Genomic DNA, 21,040 nt, shown 5'->3' with positions numbered 1-21,040 from the left:
GATGATGAAAGACCTTGTATGCCATAATAAAGCTAAGAAGCTTGGGATCTTGTAAACAAATGAGAGTCCTTAGAGGGATTTATAAAGGGGAAACAATATGGTGAAACTGAATTTGAATTACAGGACATAATTCAGGCATAAATTGAGTCTGCACCTAAATAGTGGCAGCAGGGATGGAGATGAGGGGACAGTTTTGAGAAATTCAGGATGTAATCTTGGCAGAATTTGAATGGTGAATTAGTTGTTGGGGCTATGGTTGAAGTTGATGTCCAAGATGGTTTCTGACATTACAAGTATCATTGCTTGAGAGATTATCTTAGAAATTATCTGATTAGAAATAGAACCATAATTTAAAAAATTCTTCAGTGCTGAAGTCTACTTTAAATTTACTGTTTTTATTTTTTATTTTTTTATTTTTTGAGTCAAGGTCTACTCCATTGTCTAGGCTAGACTACAGTGGTTCTGTCATGACTCACTGTAGCCTCAACCTCCCAGGCTCAAGTGATCTTCCCACCTCAGCCTCCCAAGTAGCTGGGACTACAGGTGGGCACCACCACACCCAGCTAATTTTTAAATTTTTATAATTGTAGACACAGGGTCTCACTATGTTGCCCAGGCTGATCTCAAATTCCTGGGCTCAAGCAATCCTCCCACTTTGGCCTCCCAAAGTGCTGGGATTATAGGTATAAGCCACTGTGCCCAGTCTAAATGTACTGTTTTTAAATGCTATTTGTGGGCAAGTGCAGTGGTGCACATCTGTACTCCTAGCTACTTGGGAGGCTCAGGAGAAAGGATTACTTGATCCCAGGAGTTTAAGACCAACCTAGACAGACAACATAGTGAGACTCCATCTCTTAAAAAAAAATAATAAAAAAATAAAGCTATTTGTAAATGGTTGTTTAGAAATATATACATCAGGCTGGGCGCGGTGGCTGATGCCTGTAATCCCAGCACATTTGGGAGGCCAAGGAGGGTGGATCGCCTGATATCAGGAGTTCGAGACCAGACTGGCCAACACGGTGAAACCTTGTCTCTACTAAAAATACAAAAAATTAGCCAGGTGTGGTGGCAGGCATCTGTAATCCCAGCTACTCGCGAGGCTGAGGCAGGAGAATCATTTGAACCCAGGAGGTGGAGGTTGCAGTGAGCCAAGTTTGCGCTATTGCACTCCAGCCTTGGGCAACTAGAGCGAAACTCCATCTCAAAAAAAAAAAAAAAAAAAAAAGGAAAAAAAGAAAAATATATACATCAGAAAATAAGGAAATTCAATGCCTTGAATATGCATAGAAGGCATTATACATAATTTTTGCAGTTAGCAGTCTTGCTTACTGCTTAGAATCAAAACGTTTGGTTCTGAATTTGCTCTCAATTATAGTTTCTTCAAATGACAAGATAACATTTTCTTCCCTTGGTAATTTGAGTGACCACTAGGTGTCACTAATAGTTAAGCAAACACTTTTAGTGCCTTTTTTGTTCCTTGTTTTACATTCTCAGGCTAACGAATGGATTTAGTTCTCTTAAGAAGTCAAATATTGATAATAAACATATATTCATAGGCTGGTGATTTTCAGACTCTTTGTTTCAGGACTCCAATGAAGTCTTCGAACACACTGAGGATTCTAGATACTTTGGTTTATGTGTGCTAAATCTATTGATATTTACTAAATACCAATTCAAAGTTTTAAAATATTTATTTAAAATGAACCCATTACTTATTAATGTGAGGTGTGTTTTTTAAAACAAAATTAACAGTATTTAGTGAGATGAGTACATATCTGCTTCTACATTCAGTTCGTTATTATATGTTATTTTGGCTAAAGTATCAAGAATATCCATACTTAACTGAGAAAGCAATTGAAATATTCCTTCTGTATGTAGTTAGGAAAAGGAGGAGGATTTCAGTTGCCTTCTCAGATACTTATAGATGCTCCTGATACTGACAAGTAGTAGTTTCTTGAGTTTTCATGCTATTACATTAAAATCTATTGGTTTGTCTTAACTTTTACATATCTCTCATCCATGTATGGATTTATAACATTGTTAATTGGTCATGTGAAAATATTAGTTAGCTTGGTGATATAGATTTTCCAATATTTTATTTCACACTTTAAAACACTGTGGTTAAATATAAATTTGCCTTTTTAACCATTTTTAAGTGTACAATTTATTAGCATTATTTATATTCAAACTGTTGTATAACCCTCACCTCTATTTCCAAAACTTTTATCATCCCAAACAGAAACTGTAACCATTAAGCAACAACTACTTACTCTCTTTTTCCTCCAGCTACTGGTAACCTCTAATCTATTTTTTGTATGTTGATTTTGTCCATTCTAAATGTCTCATATAAGTGGAATTATATAATATTTTTCCGTTTGTGTCTGGCTTCTTTCACTTAGCAGAATATTTTCAAGGTTCATCCATGTAAAAGCATATATTAGAACTTCATTACTTTTTATGGCTAAATAATATTCCATTGTATGTTTATACCACGTTTTATTGATGGACATTTGGTTTATTTCTTCCTTTTGGCTAACTGAATAATTGGTGTAATAAACATTGGCATACAAGTATCTAAGTTCCTATTTTCAATTTTGGAGGCATATACCTGAAGCAGAATTGTTATTGTTGTCACATATAATCCTGTGTTTAGCCTTTAGAGGAACCACCAAACTGTTTTCCACATGGTTACACCATTTTATATTCCCACCAGGAAAGCATGATGGTTCCAATTTTTCCACATCTTTTGCTAACACTTGTTGTTTTCTGTGTGTGTGTGCATTTTTTAAAAGTCATCCTAGCAAGTGTGAAGTGGTATCTCATTGTGGTTTCAATTTGAATTTTTCTAGTGACTAATGATGTTGAGCATTTTTTCCATGTCCTTATTGGCCATTTGTGTATCTTCTTTGGAGAAATGTCTATTCAGATCCATTGCCCATTCTTAAACTGGGTTATTTGTCTTTTTGTTGTTAAGTTGTAGGAGTTTTTAAATATATTTTGGATATTAAACCGTTAATCAGATATATAATTTGAAAATGTTTCCTCCCATTTCATAGGTTGTTTTTACTTTCTTGATAATGTCCTTTGATGCACAAAAGTTTTAAATTTAGATGAAGCCCAATTTACTTATTTTTTCTTTTGTTGCTCAGCTTTTGTTCACATAGAATCCATTGCCAAATCCAAGGACATAAAGATTTACTCCTACATTTTCTTCTAAGAGTTTTATGGTTCTTGCTCTTAAGGTCAGATATTTCATTTTACACTATAAAAAAATAGCACTCATCAATTCTACGAATGATCTCATTAATGAAGTCTTAATTGGGAAGCTCTCAAATTCACAGTAGGGATAGAAGATGTCCAGAATTCTAATTTTCACTTGAAATCTCAAATTTTATCATTGGCAGCAAATACTGTCAGTTGTTTTCCTTGAATGAACAGATTCTCTTAATTTACTTTTAAGAAAATGTCTGCCAAATACCCAAGTCTGGATAGCCATAGTGTACCTGTCAGTCATTCTTTCAAATAAAAATGGTGTTTTGTTGGGGGAAAGAATAGCTAGTTCATCTTGTAACTCACACAACTGTATGGGTGCTCCTCCTGGTCATACCCATTATACTTACACAGAAGGGCTTTATGTGTACCTGCTATTTCATCACACAGAATATTAAAAGACATCTATTCAAGAGTAGAAATTTCATAAAAGTAGTAATTTTTACTCCTTCATCAAGGACTATTATTTTTTGTTATCTTTTTTTGAGACAAGGTCTCACTCTTACCCAGGCTGGAGTGCAGTGGTGCAATCACGGGTCACTGCAACGTCAATCTCCCAGGCTCAGGTGATCCTCCCACCTCAGCCTCCTGGGTATCTGGGACTACAGGCGCATGTGTGCCACCATAGCTGGCTATTTTTTTGTATTTTTTAGTAGAGACGAGGTTTTTCCATGTTGCCTAGGCTCTTTTTGCTTGTGTTTGTATTTTGTTTGTTTCTTTGAGATAGAGTCTCGCACTATCATCCAAGCTGGAGTGCAGGGGTGCGATCTCGGCTCACTGCACCACCTCCCAGGTTCAAGCGATTCTCCTGCCTCAGCCTCCTGAGTAGCTGGGACTACAGGCGCCCGCCATCACGCCTGGCTAATTTTTTGTATTCTTAGTAGAGACAGGGTTTCTCTATGTTGGCCAGGCTGGTCTTGAATGCTTGACCTCGTGATCCATCTGCCTTGGCCCCCCAAAATGCTGGGATTACATGCATGAGCCACCGCATCTGGCCTTGCCCAGGCTCTTTTTTAATTTTGTATTTTTAGAGACAGGTCTCACTCTGTCACCCAGGCTGGAGCGCATGGTGCAATCATAATTCACTGTAACCTCAAACTTCTGGCACAAGCAATCTTCTCACCTCAGTCCCCCAAGTAGCTAGGACTACAGGTATGCACCACCACACCCAGCTAATTTTAAAGTTTTTTGTAGAGACTGGGTCTCACTCTGTTGCCCAGGCTAGTATTAAACTCCTGGCCTCAAGCCATTGTCCTGCTTCAGCCTTCCAGAGTGCTGGGATTACAGGCGTGAGTCACCGCACCTGGCCCTAAGACTACTCTGGTTGTTAATTAAGAGATGGGGTCTTATTCTGTCACAGGAGAGGAGTGGTACCTTTTTAGCTCACTGCAGCCTCGAACTCCTGGGCTCAAACAATCCTCCTACCTCAGGCTGCCAAGCAGCTAGTACTACAGGTGCATGCCACCACACCTAGCTAACTTAAAAATTTTTTTGTAGAGATGGTATCTCGCTAGATTGCCTGGGCTGGCCTTGAACTCCTGACCTCAAGCAATCTTCCCGCTTTGGCCTCCCAAAGTGCTGGTATTATAGGTGTGAGCCACCATGCCCAGCCCCTAGGACTATTCCTAAGTGAAACTGACTTTTTCCCCCTCCGAATACATGGTAGTGACATGACAAAGTCATGCAAAGTATATTACTACTAGTAGAGTTTGTTGTCATTGCCTTCATTTGTGGTGAGTAAGGCACCATCAATTTTACCCAATATTGGTTTTGCAAATGGCAATGCAGTGAAGAAAGTACATAATATCTTAATATTATCATGAATACAGTTTTGGTATCAGAGACCACTGAAAGGGTTTTGGGGTCCCCCCTGGGGTCCATGGACTGTACTTTAAGAACTGCTGTTTAAAATACATACACCTACTATAGGCAAGGCACGGTGGCTTACAGCTAATCTCAGCACTTTCAGAGGCTGAGACAGAAGGATCACTTGAGACTGAGAGTTCAAGACCAGCCTGGGCAACACAGTGACCCCATCTCTAAGAAAAAAAAAAAAAATATATATATATATATATATACACACACACACACACACACACACATATGCACACTATATACCCACATTAACAATATTTTTAAACCTGCTATTTAAGGGTGTGACTTGATTATATATTTGAATACAAAAAGTCAAAATTGAAACAAACTTTTTTTTTTAGATGGAGTCTTGCTATATTGACCAGGCTGGTCTTGAACTCCCGGGCTCAAACAATCCTCCCACCTCAGCCTCCCAAGTAGCTGGGACTACAGGTGTGCACCAGCGCACCCAACAAGTTAATCTCCTAGTTCTTCCCATTGGATTTGAATGAAATTTCCTCTGTGCACAGGCTGTGTTTACATTAAAATGATTTTTTTCTTTTTTTCTTTTTCTTTATGAGACAGGGTCTTTACTCTGTTTGCCAGGCTTGAGTGCAGTGGTGCAATCACAGCTCTCTGCAGTCTCAACCTCCTAGACTCAAGCAGTCCTCTTGCCTCAGCCTCTTGAATAGCTGGGAATACTGGTACATGCCACCACACGTGGCTAATTTATTATTTTTTAAATTGAAATGATGTCCCACTATGTTGCCCTAGCTGGTCTTGAACTCCTAGGCTCAAGCAGTCCTCCCACCTTGGCCTCCCAAAGTGTTGGGATTACAGGCATGTGCTACTGCACCTGGCATACTTCTAAAAATTTTAATACATCCTAGGCAAGAATTTTATAGCAATTTATGTGTAGGAATAAAATGGAAATCTATGTATTACTCATACATTGGATGTCATACGATTTCTTTACTACTAAACATAGAGAAACCATCAAGACTAGAGTAGCACCACCTGGCACCAGATGTCTGTGGTGGGATCCAGCGGAAGACAAATAGTTTCTTACCCAGTCTACTTTTTCTGGTGTTGGGCTTCAGAATCACCTAGGAAGGGCCAGGCGTGGTGGCTCACGCGTGTAATCCCAACACTGGGAGGCTGAGGCGGGCGGATCACCTGAGGTCAGGAGTTTAAGACCAGCCTGGCCAACATGGTGAAACCCCGTCTCTACTAAAAATACAAAAAAATTAGCCAGGCATGGTGCTGTGTACCTATAATCCCAGCTACTCTGGAGGTTGAGGTGGAAGAATTGCTTGAACCGGGGAGGCGGAGGTTGCAGTGAGCCAAGATCACGCCATTGCACTCCAGCCTGGGCAACAAGAGCAAAACTCTGTCTTAAAACACACACACACACACACACACACACACACCACAAAAGAATCACCTAGGAAGCTTTTTAAGAACATAATACTTAAGCTTCGTCACCACTACCACGACCACCACCACTACCAAAGATTCTGTTTCAGGAAGTCCAGCAGTCTGGTTTTTTGTTCTATTGTTAACAAAGCTCTGCAGTCATTGTGATGTGCATACCAGCTTTGAGAACCTCAGACCTTTTAAAGGTAAGGTGAGAAGTCTTGAATTTGAAGAAATTGTATCTGCAATCTGCTTCTAGGGTCTCGTTATAGAGAAGTGTTTTTAAAATTGTCAGGAAGGAAAATTTAATATTTAATCCTTTCTCCCTCCCAGAATTTGATCCTCCCGCTCCCTTTGTCACTCGCTTTTTGAACACAAGAGCAATGAAGGAAACCTTTAAGAGCTACATGGAATTGCTTGTTAGTATTGCCTTGGACCCTGACACAATGCAAGCCTTAGAGAAGAGCAATGGTACAGTCTTCTAAGCAGTACTTTCTTGGTAGTAATTCCTGGAATTAAAAAAAGAAATCTTGTCCGTTAGTTATATGTTTATATGTAGTTACATGTTTATAGGTGGCTTGTGTAATATATACCTATAAATTGTCAGTTAAATACATAGCATCTTAATTCTATAAAATGGTCATATCTTTTCATGCATTCTCTGAATATTTGAACTTTTATTGCTTTCTACTTGTGGGAAAATTGTATAGCTACTAACCAGTTTCTTCCAACTCTAGAATCTAATCATCTTCATAAATAGTTTACTAAGTTTTGGTATTACATGGAAGGTCTGTATGTCAGTATATATTTTATTTTCCAATAATTGAAAAGATGAACCAGATAAAAGTGGCATAAAGATTAAAATCATATACTTGTATATTTAGTAAAAGATACATCATAACAATTATTTTCTGATCAATTAGTATTAAACCAGTAAATGCACTGGGTTATACCAATTAATATTATTCCTTTTAGTTATTTGAGAAATCTCCATACTGTTTTCCATAGCAGTTGTACTAATTTACATTCTCACCAGCAGTCCCACTACTGAGTATCTACATAAAGGAAAATAAATCATACCAAAGAGACACCTGCACACGTATGTTTATTGCAGCACAGTTCACAACTGTAAAGATATGGAAAGTGACCATCAGCCGATGAGTGGATAAAGAAAATATAGTGAATTCTATTCAGCCATAAAAAAGAGTGAAATAATGTCTTTTGCAGCAACTTGGGTGGAACTGGAGGTCATTATTCTAACTGAAGTAACTCAGGAATGGAGAACCAAGTATCACATGTTCTCACTTATAAGTGAGAGCTAAGCTATGGGTACACAAAGGCAGTGTGGTATAATGGACATTGGAGACTCAGACGGGGAGAGGGTGAGAAAGGGGTAAGGGATGAAAAACTACCTATGGGGTACAATGTACACTACTTGGGTGATGGATGCACTGAAATCTCAGACTTCACCACTATACAGCTCATCCATGAAACCAAAACCACCTGTACCCCTAAAGCTATTGAAATTTTTTAAAAGTTGTTGTTAAAGAAGAAAATAAAAGGTACAGGAAGAATATGGCATTATAGTCTTATGGAACCACCACTGTATATGTGGTCTGTCATTGCCAAAAATGTCATTATGCAGTGCATGACTATATACTGTTTTATTATGTTCACATACTTAGGCACATATTCTAGTTTAACCTTAAAACAACTTAGCCATTTTGTGGATTAAGACAGGTTCAGAGAGGTTAAGTGACTTGCTTAAGGGCCCACAAACTGGAAAGTGGCAGAGAAAGGATTAAAATAAAAAGTCCTCTAATTTCTGGTCCAGTTCTTCTTACCACGTAATCAGAGACAGTAACCTATATATCAGTCATTTTCGAGTAATGTGGAGCTGGAAGGGACTTTAGATATTAACTAGTCTAAAACATTTATTTTGTAAACTAAAGTTCAAAAGAGATTAAAGTTAGATAACAAGTTAGAGGTTGAAGAACCATGATTAGAACTCAGTTAATCCCAGGTCAGCATTTTTGCTATTAAATGTTATATTCCTTGCATCATAAAATATGCTTCTCTTTGTGGTAGTCATTTCTGTGTAGTTGTATTTTGAAAGATTTTTAAAAATTGCTTATCAGTGTTTTCTGATTTTTCTCTAATACAAGGGGAGAAAAATTTTTAAGGTTATTATTTTTAAATCACAAGTGTTTAAAACTTGTTTTTGTAGAATGTAAATACAGTATTAGAACAGATTTAATCACTAACAGAAAGACTATATAAACAATCATTTTACTTAGCTGTGAAACTTGTGACCTGGATTCTGGGGATTTTTTTTTCCGGAAAGGTTATTAGAAGCAGTTAGTATTATAAAATATAATAAATTACTATGCTGATAAATTAAGAGTCTAATAATCTAAAATGTTTAATGCTATACCAAAACTAATTATATTCTAAAAGTGCTTTTCTTAATGGAACTTAAAGTTCAGAGTGTTGACATTGAAAGCCAAAAGCTTTGAATAGGAATCTTTGTCATAATTTTACTCTCCCCTCTTTTTCTAAAATAACTATTTTGATTCATATTTTTCGTACTGGGTTTTGATCATTTTTCTTCCCCTACTTTTTCTTTGCTTCAAATTAAAGTGACTTAATATCCCTTGGTCATACTCAGTGTTTTGTTAGATCAGTTTGTATTTTGTAATACTACGATTGTTCAGATTGTTCAGAGGGTAAATGAGGTCTGAAGAAATTAGGCAGCTTGCCCATTGGTCACATAGCTGCCACATATCAGTTCTATTCAGTTAAAAGCCAGTTCTAGTTTATCCAGCAGTTCTAGTTCAGCTAAAATTTAGGACTTTGGATCCTCATATAGTGCTCATCCCATCATCATACTGAGCTGCCTCTTTCTCACTTGCTATTATAAACCTACTTTTCAAGTTAACCTTTGTTCAGAAAGCTTCATGTCCAGTTTTTTGCAATCAATATTTTATATATGCCAATGAATTTAGTGTATTTTAATACATGTTTTGAGAAAAAGTTGGAATTTTTATTAAGTATTTATTGATAGTTTATCCTGTTAAATTATAATGTTTCAGATGAGCTACTTTTACCTCATATGAAAAAAATAGATGGCATGCTAAATGATAACCGAAAGAGACTTCTTTTGAATCTTCATTTGGATCAATCATTCAAGGTATTTCCTTCTGATGACTTATTAGCAAAACTCAATGGCAATCATAGTCTTCAGTATAATAGGAAGGAAATTTATGAAAATCATTCACTTACAAAATTTTTCACCTAACAAAAATTTGGTTTTTATTCATTGTAAGTCTATTTAGTTTGTCTTTTTTAGTGTTAATCATTTGCTTTTCTCCACTTAAATTTATTTTTTAGGCATTTATAGTTATCTATTTTGTATCTTCTATAAAATAATTTCCAAATGTCTCCGAAAGTATTTCCTTTAAACTACTGTATTCTAATTTTTTCTTTTAACATTTCAAAATTTTTACGTTTTGTCTGTAATTGAAATTAGCTTTTCCTTAGCACAGTTGTCAAAATTCCCCTTACGTGCCTCATTTATTCAATATCAGAGGAAACACTGATTTTTATAAGGGTAGGAAATGTATATAATTCTATCTGTTAATATATCTTGGCAATATAAGTTGGTTTTGGTGTTATCAGAAATATAGAAAAGAGCTAATCTAAACTCAGATAATTTATCATAGAAGCTACTTAGTAATTTAAAAATTTCTAGCTTTTTTTTTTTTTTTTTTGAGACAGAGTCTCGCTCTGGTACCCAGGCTGCATTGCAGTGGCACAACCTTGGCTTGCTGCAACCTCTGCCTCCTGAGTTGAAGCGGTTCTTGTGCCTCAGCCTCCTGAGTAGCTGGGATTACAAGTGCCCACCACTACACCCGACCAATTTTGATATTTTTAGTAGAGACAGGATTTCACCATGCTGGCCAGTCTGGTCTTGAACTCCTGACCTCAGATGATCCCCCAACCTTGGCCTCCCAAAGTGTTGGGATTACAGGCGTAAGCCACTGCACCCGGCCGAGCTTTTTATTTCAATTGGAGAAGAGGCACGCAAATTTATTAACGTGCACATGGGAGAGAATCACAGAGTGATTACTCCCTAGCCTTTCTTATTCAAAGTATAATATCACATTGAGAATCATTTGGTTATATCTACTTTGGGGAACATTTTTTAATTGATGGTAACAATATTATACATTTGAATAACTTGTTCACATCCCTATTTATGTGAACTCCATGTAAAAGTGAATATTGACTTCATTTCAATTAGGTGAAAACTGAGGCTATTAGATTGCGTTTAGAACTAAATGACACTAAACTATCATAGTAGTCATGTATTCTTCACTGCCGTGTACTCGCAGCAGGAAAAAAAGTTAGAAGCTAGTAAGAAATCCAGTACTAAGAATTTGGTCTCCTGACTCATAGTCCAGTTTGTGTTTTTTTGTTTTTGTTTTTGAGATGGAGTCTTGTTCTTTTGCCGAGGCTGGAGTCCAGTGGCGTGATCTCAGCTCACTACCATCTCCACCTCCTGAGTTCTAGAGATTCTCCTGCCTCAGCCTCTCCTACTCAGACTGGATGTAGCTGGGACCACAAGCATGTCCCACGACATCCGGCTAATTTTTGTGTTTTCAGTAGAGATGGGATTTCACGATGTTAGTCAGGCTGGTCTCGAACTCCTGACTTCAAGTGATCCGCCTGCTTCGGCCTCCCAAAGTGCTGGATTATAGGCATGAGCCATGGCACTCGGCTCTAGCCCAGTGTTTCCTACTTAACTGCTGCCTTCAAATAAATGAAATATTCTTTTGTGAAATACTATATTTTGTGGAGACAAGGGAACATTTTTAGATAGGTGTTTTCTAAAGATTTACTAAATTTTAAAAATTACCAGGTTTGGCTAATCACTGTAGAAACGTCAAACCAGTTCTTTAACAAGATTTCTAATTCTGTTATTAGTTATTAATTTTGATAATTGTCATATAAAGCAATTTGCATTTCTTTTTCTTTTCTTTTTTTTTTTTTTGAGACAGAGTCTCACTCTGTCTCCCAGGCTGAAGTGCAGTGGCGCTATCTCCGCCCACTGTAACCTCCTCCTCTCCTGCCTCAGTCTCTGGAGTGGCTGGGATTATAGGCGCCCACCACCACACCTGGCTAATTTTTGTATTCTTTTTTTTTTTTTTGAGGCGGAGTCTCGCTCTGTCGCCCAGGCTGGAGTGCAGTGGCGCGATCTCCGCTCACTGCAAGCTCCGCCTCCCGGGTTCCCGCCATTCTCGTGCCTCAGCCTTCCGAGTAGCTGGGACTACAGGCGCCCGCCACCACGCCCGGCTAATTTTTTGTATTTTTAGTAGAGACAGGGTTTCACCGTGGTCTCGATCTCCTGGCCTTGTGATCCGCCCGCCTCGGCCTCCCAAAGTGCTGGGATTACAGGCGTGAGCCACCGCGCCCGGCAATTTTTGTATTCTTAGTAGAGATGGGGTTTCACCGTGTTGGCCAGGCTGGTCTTGAACTCCGGGCTTCAAGTGATCTGCCCGCCTCCGCCTCCTAAAGTGCTGGGATTACAGGTGTAATCCATGCCCAGCCTTAGCAATTTGCATTTCAAAGCCAAATTACATAATATTAAGAGTTATAATGATTTGAAGTAAAATATTACAAATAGTAGATGAAGAAAGGTTTTTCTGTTCTTTAGAAATAATTAGTGTGCTTTCCTATGTTGATCTTCGTGATGTTAGGAGTCCTGAAGCCTTTTCAAGGTAATGATGTTCTGCCTTTTTCTGAAATCTGCGTACTTCGGATCATCTTAGGCATCTTGTGGTCATTGGAAAGATTTAAATTTTCTTCTTTCATCTCCACTGACTTAGTGTGTGTTGTTTCCAAATTTAGAATGTTTAGACTTTACATTCTATTTGTTGCAAATAGTAATTCTGGATCCAAAAATTGTCAAGGTGCATGTTTTAAATGGAAAACACCAGAGTACATGATAAGAGCACAAATAATCTGAGAAAGGAACAAAGCTAGAACGTGATGGTAGCTCACTCTGGTAGAAAATGCCAAAAGTGTTATTGTTTCTATCAAATGAAATTGAGTTCCTTAATACACTTATACTAAGAAAAATTTAGGTTGCCTGTTTTTAAAAAGGTACCATTTTCAGGGCCCCAATACCAGGTGCTTGGAAACAATAGATGAGTTTGGAGAAGAGTGGCCTTAAAGGTTGTAACTGTTCATAAAACGTGCTTATCGAATGAGGACTGCATTCTGAATAATAAATATTATAGGAGAACATCAACATTTTTAGTGTCAAAATAATAAATGATGGTAGGAGCTTGATTTAATTTTTATAAAGTCATAATCGAACTAGTTAAATGTCACTACAAGTATCATTCAGTTATTGTTTGTAGCTTTTCAGTCAGGCAGGATGATTTGCCAAGTAGGTAAGGGCATAAATAGGCCAGTGGCTTATTTATTTATTTATTTAGAGACAGAGTCTCTCTCTGTCACCCTGACTAGAGTGCAGTGACGTGATATTGGCTCATTGCAACCTCTGCCTCCCAAGTTCAAGTGATTCTCTTACCTCAGCCTCCTGAGTAGTTGGGATTACAGGTGTGCACCACCACACCCAGCTAATTTTTGTATTTTTAGTAGAGACAAGGTTTTGCCATGTTGGTCAGGCTGGTCTCGAACTCTTGGCCTCAAGTTATTTGCCCACCTTGGCCTCCCAGAGTGCTGGGATTACAGACATGGGCCACCTTGCCTGGCCACCAGTGCCTTTTAAAGGATGGAGTGGAACTGGTTTTACCACATGACCACTGTCAAAAAACCCATCATACTCTGTTTTAGGATCTTATCTTACAGGTACTTGTCTCGCATTCAAAATAAGCAAGAGAAGAGTGAAGTCAGGGAAGCACTACAGTGCTGCTTCTCCTCTGTCCTCATCTTCACCAGAGGCAGATGACTTCTTTGTAGCAAGGTCCAGCCACATTTCACGGGGCGAGCAGTGGTTTAAGTGGTAGGGCTTTACTGAAACATATATGTGTCTCTTTCTCCTGCCTTGAAGCCAGAGACATTACTAGAAATTAGACACTACTAGGATTCCCAGTGTGGTGTGCTGTTGCTTAAATAAGCAGGTCATAGAGTTGGCTCAGATTCAAGGGATGGGGAAATAAATTACATATCCAATAGGAAGAGCTGCAAAGAACTTGTGACCATGTTTAAACCCCAGCCTGTGTATGTATATGTATGCATATGTGTATATATTTACCACATCCCATCAGTACCCACACACCTCTCTGCAGACAGGTGTTTGTGTGCACACACACTTCTAAATTTTAGATAGCTAGAAGTAGTTTAGGTTAGTTTTCTTCTGGTGTCAGTTATTTTACTTCATTGTTTTCCAGAATGCTTTGGAAAGTTTTCCTGAACTAACAATAATTACTCGAGACTCTAAAGCAAAGAGTGGAGGAACTGCTATTTCTAAAATCAAAATGAATGGCAAAGCTTATAATAAGAAAACTCTAAGGACCTCTAAAACAACCGCTAAATCTGCACAAGTAAGTGTAATTGATTATTAATGCAACTGTACCTTTTCCAATTGTTACTATAATTCCTACTTAAAACATTGAAACAAGCAAATATTTTACTGTTGTCATTAAGTGTGAAGGTTTTTCAGGTAGGTATAAGCAGCACTGGCCTAAGGAAGAGGGATGCATGGTTGTTTATTTTTTTTCTATAGCACAGTATCAGGCATATAATATGTGCTCACAAATTTCTTAAATTGACTAATATGGAATAAATTATCTCACGTTCGTGTTGATATATTCGTAGGTAGTTTTTTATTTTCTTAATTGCATATATTATGTACAAAATGTTATGTTTTGAAATGTGTATACATTGTGAGATGGCCAATTCGAACTCATTAACATATGCATTACCTGTATTATAGGTATATTTTTAATTGGGTATGCATGCACATAGATAAGTGAGTGTGCACAACACATTCCATAAAAAGATGAAATGTTTATTTCATATCTGCAAAGTCATTAAAATTGGAATTTGCTCATCTTTAAACATAGTATAAATTGTTATAACCTTTTCAGAAAACAGTTTGGCAACATATCAGCTTCACAGCAAAAATGTATTCAGGGCTAAGCACAATGGCTCAAGCCTATAATCCCAGCACTTTGGGAGGCTGAGGCAGGAGGATCACTTGAGTCCAGGTGTTCAAGACCAGCCTTGGCAACAAAGCAAGACCCCATGTGCCCTGCGGGGAGAAAAAAAAATTAGCCAGGCATGGTGCCGTGCACCTGTAGTCCTAGCTACTTGAGAAGCTGAGTGGGAAGATCGCTTGAGCTCAGGGAATTGAGACTGCAGTGAGCTGTGATCACATCCCTGCACTCCAGCCTGGGTGACAGAATGAGACACTGTCTCAAAAAAAAAAAAAAAAAAGAAAAAAGTATTCTGTAGAAACAGATTCAGAAATGCATAAAAATACATACCTTTGCTCGTTGTAGAATTGTTTGTAAGAGCAATCCAATTATGTACCACCAGTGTGAAGTTAGATAAATGAAGAGCCACCTAATGTCATACTACGTGCTTTTTATAAAGAGATAGATTTGTTCATTCTTTCAAAAAAAATTTTTTGAGTGCCTATAGCATGCCAAGTACAGTTCTAAGTACTAAAGATACAACAGTGAAAACTGGTTAAAAGTCCTCACCCTCATATAGGGACAGCTATATGTACTAAATGAAAAGATAACCAATTTTTAGTTAGGTCAAAAAACAAGTTGGAAGAAAGAAAAGTTGCTGGACAATATGTATAGTGTGATTCCCTTCTCAATACAGAATTAGTGTTAACATCCATGTTATACCTAGGGGAAAAACATTAAAAAATATACAACATGCCATCAGCTTTGTTTAGCTCTGAAGCAGGAGATTATAGGGAGCTTTTATTTTATAAATCATCTCATATGTTTATTATTTAAATTTTCCTATAATGCTTAAGTTTTTTCAATAATGCATATTTATATTCAGGATAAAGAATAAGATTTTAAAATATAATTTAAATTCTTATTTTGAATAAGTCTCTCCATATTAACACAACTGAATACCTACCCATATATGTCATTTTCGACATTGCCATTGAGACTTTTGATCCAGTATTTTCCTCAAAGTGTTCTTAGCTCAGATACTCCATGAAATATATCTATAAACTTTTTTCTTTTTATAGGAGTTTGCTGTCGATCCAGAGAAAATACAGTTGTATTCTTTGTATCATTCACTCCATCATTATAAATATCATGTTTATCTGATATGTAAGGATGAGGTAATTTCTTCTCATTTATTTAAAAAAGAAATGTTTTTCAGAACATTAAGGAGACTCTAGCTATGGTATTTTGGAATGTTTTAAAGAGAATTGTGAAACACCTGTGTGTATATATTTTGCCTATGTGTTCTATAAATAATGATTCGATTTATTGTTGAGTCTCTCTGCTATGTTTTGTGCTCAGATTTACCCTAGCCTCACCACCTCTTGTAGCAGCTATAATTGGTAATGTTTTAAAGCTGTCAATGCTTGCTTTACATCGCCATAATAAATGATGTTTTATTGCGTTTTGTTCTCTCACAGTGTATGATGATCTGCTTTAATTCACTTCAGTCACTGCTTTGACATCTCGCTGCTTTACTTATTACTTAGAAAGGCCTTATCCCACTTAATTGCAGAGAAATGGGGTTTTGTGCCTTGGCATGAAAAACTAAAAGTTAAAATTTAATTGTAGCTTTTCAGTTGTTCAGAAATTATACATGACAAAATATTACCTCATGGATGGGATATAAGCATTAATTTCCACAGACAGGTTAAATGGTTGTAGACAATACTACCTATTTAACCAGCACTATCACTTCTGTTAATTAAAAAGGGTTAAGTTGGTCCAAGGCTATATCTAATGTGTTTGACAGTAGTCTGGTATGGAAAGATGCTCATAAATCTAACCTTTATATAGCAAAAGACAAAGCAAAGATGGTGATGCAAAATAGGTTGACTACTTTTACAATGCTTTAAAATGCAGAATCGACTCCAAAATTTGTCATTTGGCTTTTAACGTAATTGGAAGAAATGGAGGAAGTTTGAAGTACGTTTTTTAGCCTTCCTTTCTGCCCCCTTGGAGCCAAAGATGAGAGGATTAGATCTCACCCAAATTTATCTGAAATAATAATTCTCCATGGATAGAATGAAGAAAAAAATTAAATACCAGTACTTGTAGTTGAACTTAAGTATGACGTGATAAGTATAAGCTAATTTGGCAATTTTCTTTTTTTAGATTTCTTCCGTGCAGAAAAAAAATGAAGATTTAGGACAGGAGGAAATTGTTCAACTTTGTATGAAAAATGTAAAATGGGTGGAGGACCTCTTTGAAAAATTTGGAGAACTTCTAAATCATGTACAGCAGAAATGTTCCTAACTTTTCCACAAAAATCCCATCTTTCTGTAGCACTAATGAAATGGCAGATATGGGGCGGTCAAAGATAATCAGATGTCAAGTAGTGGTCTGCAGGCCGGCCGCTTCCATCACGGACCTGTCATCACCACCTCTGCTGAAGGACAGTGGTGCGCCTTTAGGAAGGAAGTTAGTCCTCTGGAAATGGACCTAAATCCCACCACATTTTTACCCTAATGAATGATTTTTCTATTTTGTAAACCATTGGGTAACTTGAGTTATATTTTCAGAAACATTTTTTGACAAATGATGAAGCATGCACTAAGTATAATTTTTCTTTATTGCTAGAGAAATAACACTTAAAGTAATGAGTTTTTTTTCTGACTCTGGCTAAACACCAGAATGACAGAGAAGTGGCAGAAACCATACGTTTGTACTCACATCTGGCCACAAAACCAGAAATATTGTACATTATGTAAAGAGGTCTGGTGTGGTGTGACATCCTGTATGAGAATATCATCAATTTAAAATATAAAATTTGGAAACTGTTCTGCTTTACAGACTCCTTTTACTCTTAACATGTTCAGGAAACTGGATGTGGAATTGGTGCAATTCTCTGACTGCTTTTTGTGTCAAATTATATTGTGACAAAAAAACAATGACATACTATTTTCCCTATCACAAAGAAAAGTATTTTCGTTTATACTGTGTTTTTTCCTTTGGAAAATTTTCAATTGTACATTTTATTTCACTAATAGTTGTATTTTTCACAAGGAAAATGTTGTGGTTATGATTATGTTTGATATATCTCTACAACACCTTTTGTTATTTTCAGTAAATCTTATTTAGTTATATGTTGAATTTTTATCGTGAATTCTATCTTGAGGTAACCATTTTTGTTCATACAAATTTGCTTCAGTGTTATCCAGAATATGCATTCAGTACTAGAATTAGTTTAGCTTTATAAATAGGGCTGTGTTAGACACTGCAGTAATTTTCTAATTCATAAAATAAACTTCTTACTAAACTAGCACTTGATTAACTTGTCGAGGTAAAAATCTAACTACATTTACATTTTGAAGAATAAAACTGATAATTAGACTATTTGCAGTGTTAAACACAGCTTCCTTAACTCTTAGAACTGGAAGTTGTAGAGCTCTCCTTTTGGTGCCTTTCCAGCCTTTATACACACTATTGTAGCTTTCTTAGGTTTGATAGGTAGCGTTTCAAGTAGTTTAGCTGAGACAGTGAATGTATTAGGTTCAACATGACCTTGTGTTTTATTTGTGTTTGCCAACAGGATGCCTTATTTGTTTGAGAAAAAGATTTACTAGTGTCATTCTAAACTATCTCCTTTTTTAGGATTCTAAAGAAGTTAATCATCATCCTTTTGTTTATTTTACCACCGTTTAGTGCCTTAAATCCTATCAAGAAAGCAGTGTTACTGCTCAATGCCCAAATAAGACACGTGGATATTGCTATTGTCTTGCTTTTGAGTTAACAGGCCAACTTTTTATACTTAAAACCTCAGTAAACTGGCAAAGAATTGAAGGTAACGTGATTTGATTTGAGAAGAAAACATTGTAGCATTGGGTGAAAAATGAGTATTTGAGTTAAGCTTACATATTTATTTCTGATGGTTATCTTATTAAAAGCAATAATCCTTAACACTGTACTTGCCATTAGACTAGGTACTCAGTAATGGAAGTTTCTCTCAAGGGTTAAATGTTCCATTTTTGAAAGTTTTAAAAAACCTGTTTGGGTGGTTTATTTTGAAAACAAAAGTAACCTATTAGATTCATTTTGCCTAACTCATATGAGAGTCACAGAGTATCAATGGTGAGAGCATCATAAAATGAATTTTCCAAGTGAAGAAGAGTAGGAAGCAGCCATATTTCTTTCTGCTATTATTGACTCTGGACAGAATTGATGTCTTTCATTTCCAAAATGCAGAGTAGGGAACTACATCTCCTAAAGTAGCATTATAAATATACATCTTTATATTACTCTTCCAGCTTATGTTCCTAAATCATTGATAATTTAAACATTTTTAAAAGCCACCTTAATTTAGGTGGCTCTTGGAGTCGATGTTTGAATTCACTAGCCACATTTTCTTCATGATATGCCTCGTGGCAAACAAAGATGTTTCCTTAAGATGAATTTTATGTTTCCCATAGAAAATAACTCATTTCCTTTGGCACTGCAGTTGCCCTCAAACTGCTTGCAGTTGTATTCATTTTAGCACAACAAAGGTTTTCATAATACGGGAGGCCAAGTCTATGATACTGCCTCAAAGAGACCCTATTGTTTAGATGCATCATCTTCTCTCATTTGATCCATAGAGCATAGGCAAAGACATCAACCTCAGGCCTTAGAGAAAAGTGGAAATGTTATTATGACAACCATCCATGAGTTATCGCTTTTTATGAAGTTAAATACAGTCATGTGTTGCCTAACAGCAGGGATACATTCTGAGAAATGCATTGTTAGGCAATTCCGTTGTGTGAACATCATAGTGTACTTACACAAACCTAGGTGGCACAGCCCACAACATACCCAGGCTATATGGTAAACCTGTACAGCATGTTGCTGTACTGAATACTGTAGGCAGTTGTAACACAATGGTATTTGTGTATCTAGACATAGAAAAGATACAGTAAGAATATGGTATTACAATCTTACGGGACCACTGTCAGATATGCGGTCTGTCTTTGAAAAGTTGTTACGCGGCGCATGACTATAAATACCTAGCTGGTTAGCATTTACATTCCTTGCCAGGGAGTTTGAAATTTATAATATAGAAATAACTTTAGGTTTTAGGTAGAGTTAAAGAGGTAAAGCACATGTTGCCACAACCCAGGAAAGTATTTTTAAGAAAGACTGGATTTTCCTACCTTTAGAGATCTAAAAAAAATTTAATATAAAAAATCAGTTTGTGTTGGTGTTTATTACTAGTTCAGATGAGTGCCTGCTGAAGGGCCCCCTTGTCATTTTCATTATAACCCAGTTTCCACTTACTTGACCTCTCAGTCATAAATGTGTAATGATTTATGAATTAGCACAGTAAGTTGACACTAGAAACTGCCCATTTCTGTATTACACTATCAAATAGGAAGCATTGGAAAGATGGGGAAAAAAGTCTTATTTTAAAATGGCTTAGAAAGTTTTCAGATTACTTTGAAAATTCTAAATTTCTTTGTTTCTAAAACTTGAAAATATGTAGATGGACTCATGCATTAAGATTGTTTTCAAAGCTTTCTTCACATTTTTAAAGTGTAATTTTCCTTTTAATATACATATTTATTTTCTTTAAAGCAGCTATATCCCAACCCATGACTTTGGAGATATACCTGTAAAACCAATATAACAGCAGGGTTATTGAAGCAGCTCTCTCAAATGTTGCTTCAGATGTGCAAGTTGCAAATTTTATTGTATTTGTAGAATACAATTTTTGTTTTAAACTGTATTTCAATCTATTTCTCCAAGATGCTTTTCATATAGAGTAAAATATCCCAGGATAACTGCTTCTGTGTCAGTTGCATTTGACGCATAACTGCACAAATGAACAGTGTGTACTCTTGGTTGTGCGTTAACTTACATGTATAATTTTTGGCATCTGTGTTCACAAATGCATGTGTTAGCAAATCACCTTTATTTATAAGTGACAATATTTGAAGTTAATGATATAAAGAAACCTGCATTTGTAGTCCAGCATTTTCATTTGGTCCATAACACAATGTATGGAAATGTGAAAGACAATTTTGTACATTTGTTTGTTACTAACTCAGATCATTAAAATGAAAACAATTTTTTTAAACAAGAAAATCAAAATGTTTGAGGGTTTTTTTGTTGTTTGTTTTTTTAAGAATTGAAAACAGGTATCATATAGCCAAAATCATCATCATGTTACAGATTCCTCACACAAACTAAACAGTTATTAGTTACAAATGGTATAGGGCCCAGCCATTATTTTCTCAGATTATTTTAAGTTAGTATTTGATGAACTTTGCATCTTTAGCTAACAATAGCAGACCATATTT

The 21,040-nt window shown here is 36.5% G+C and overlaps 1 protein-coding gene across 1 annotated transcript in view; it reads left to right on the top strand.

Annotated features, from left to right (window-relative positions):
* Positions 1–20,825, top strand: part of QSER1 (glutamine and serine rich 1) — a 48,485-nt gene extending 27,660 nt beyond the window's left edge. Inside the window, exons 8-12 of the mRNA XM_025357581.1 lie at positions 6,874–7,011; positions 9,633–9,730; positions 13,962–14,114; positions 15,791–15,886; positions 16,884–20,825. Coding sequence (XP_025213366.1) covers positions 6,874–7,011; positions 9,633–9,730; positions 13,962–14,114; positions 15,791–15,886; positions 16,884–17,024 — 626 coding nt within the window. The 3' untranslated portion in view covers positions 17,025–20,825. The remainder of the gene's footprint in view (positions 1–6,873; positions 7,012–9,632; positions 9,731–13,961; positions 14,115–15,790; positions 15,887–16,883) is intronic.
* The last annotated feature ends 215 nt before the right edge of the window (positions 20,826–21,040 follow it).

Source organism: Theropithecus gelada, chromosome 14 (genome assembly GCF_003255815.1).
Source record: "Theropithecus gelada isolate Dixy chromosome 14, Tgel_1.0, whole genome shotgun sequence".
NCBI lineage: Eukaryota > Metazoa > Chordata > Mammalia > Primates > Cercopithecidae > Theropithecus > Theropithecus gelada.
The sequence above is the reverse complement of the archived record's forward strand: the minus strand, read 5'-3'. Positions and strand labels throughout refer to the sequence as shown.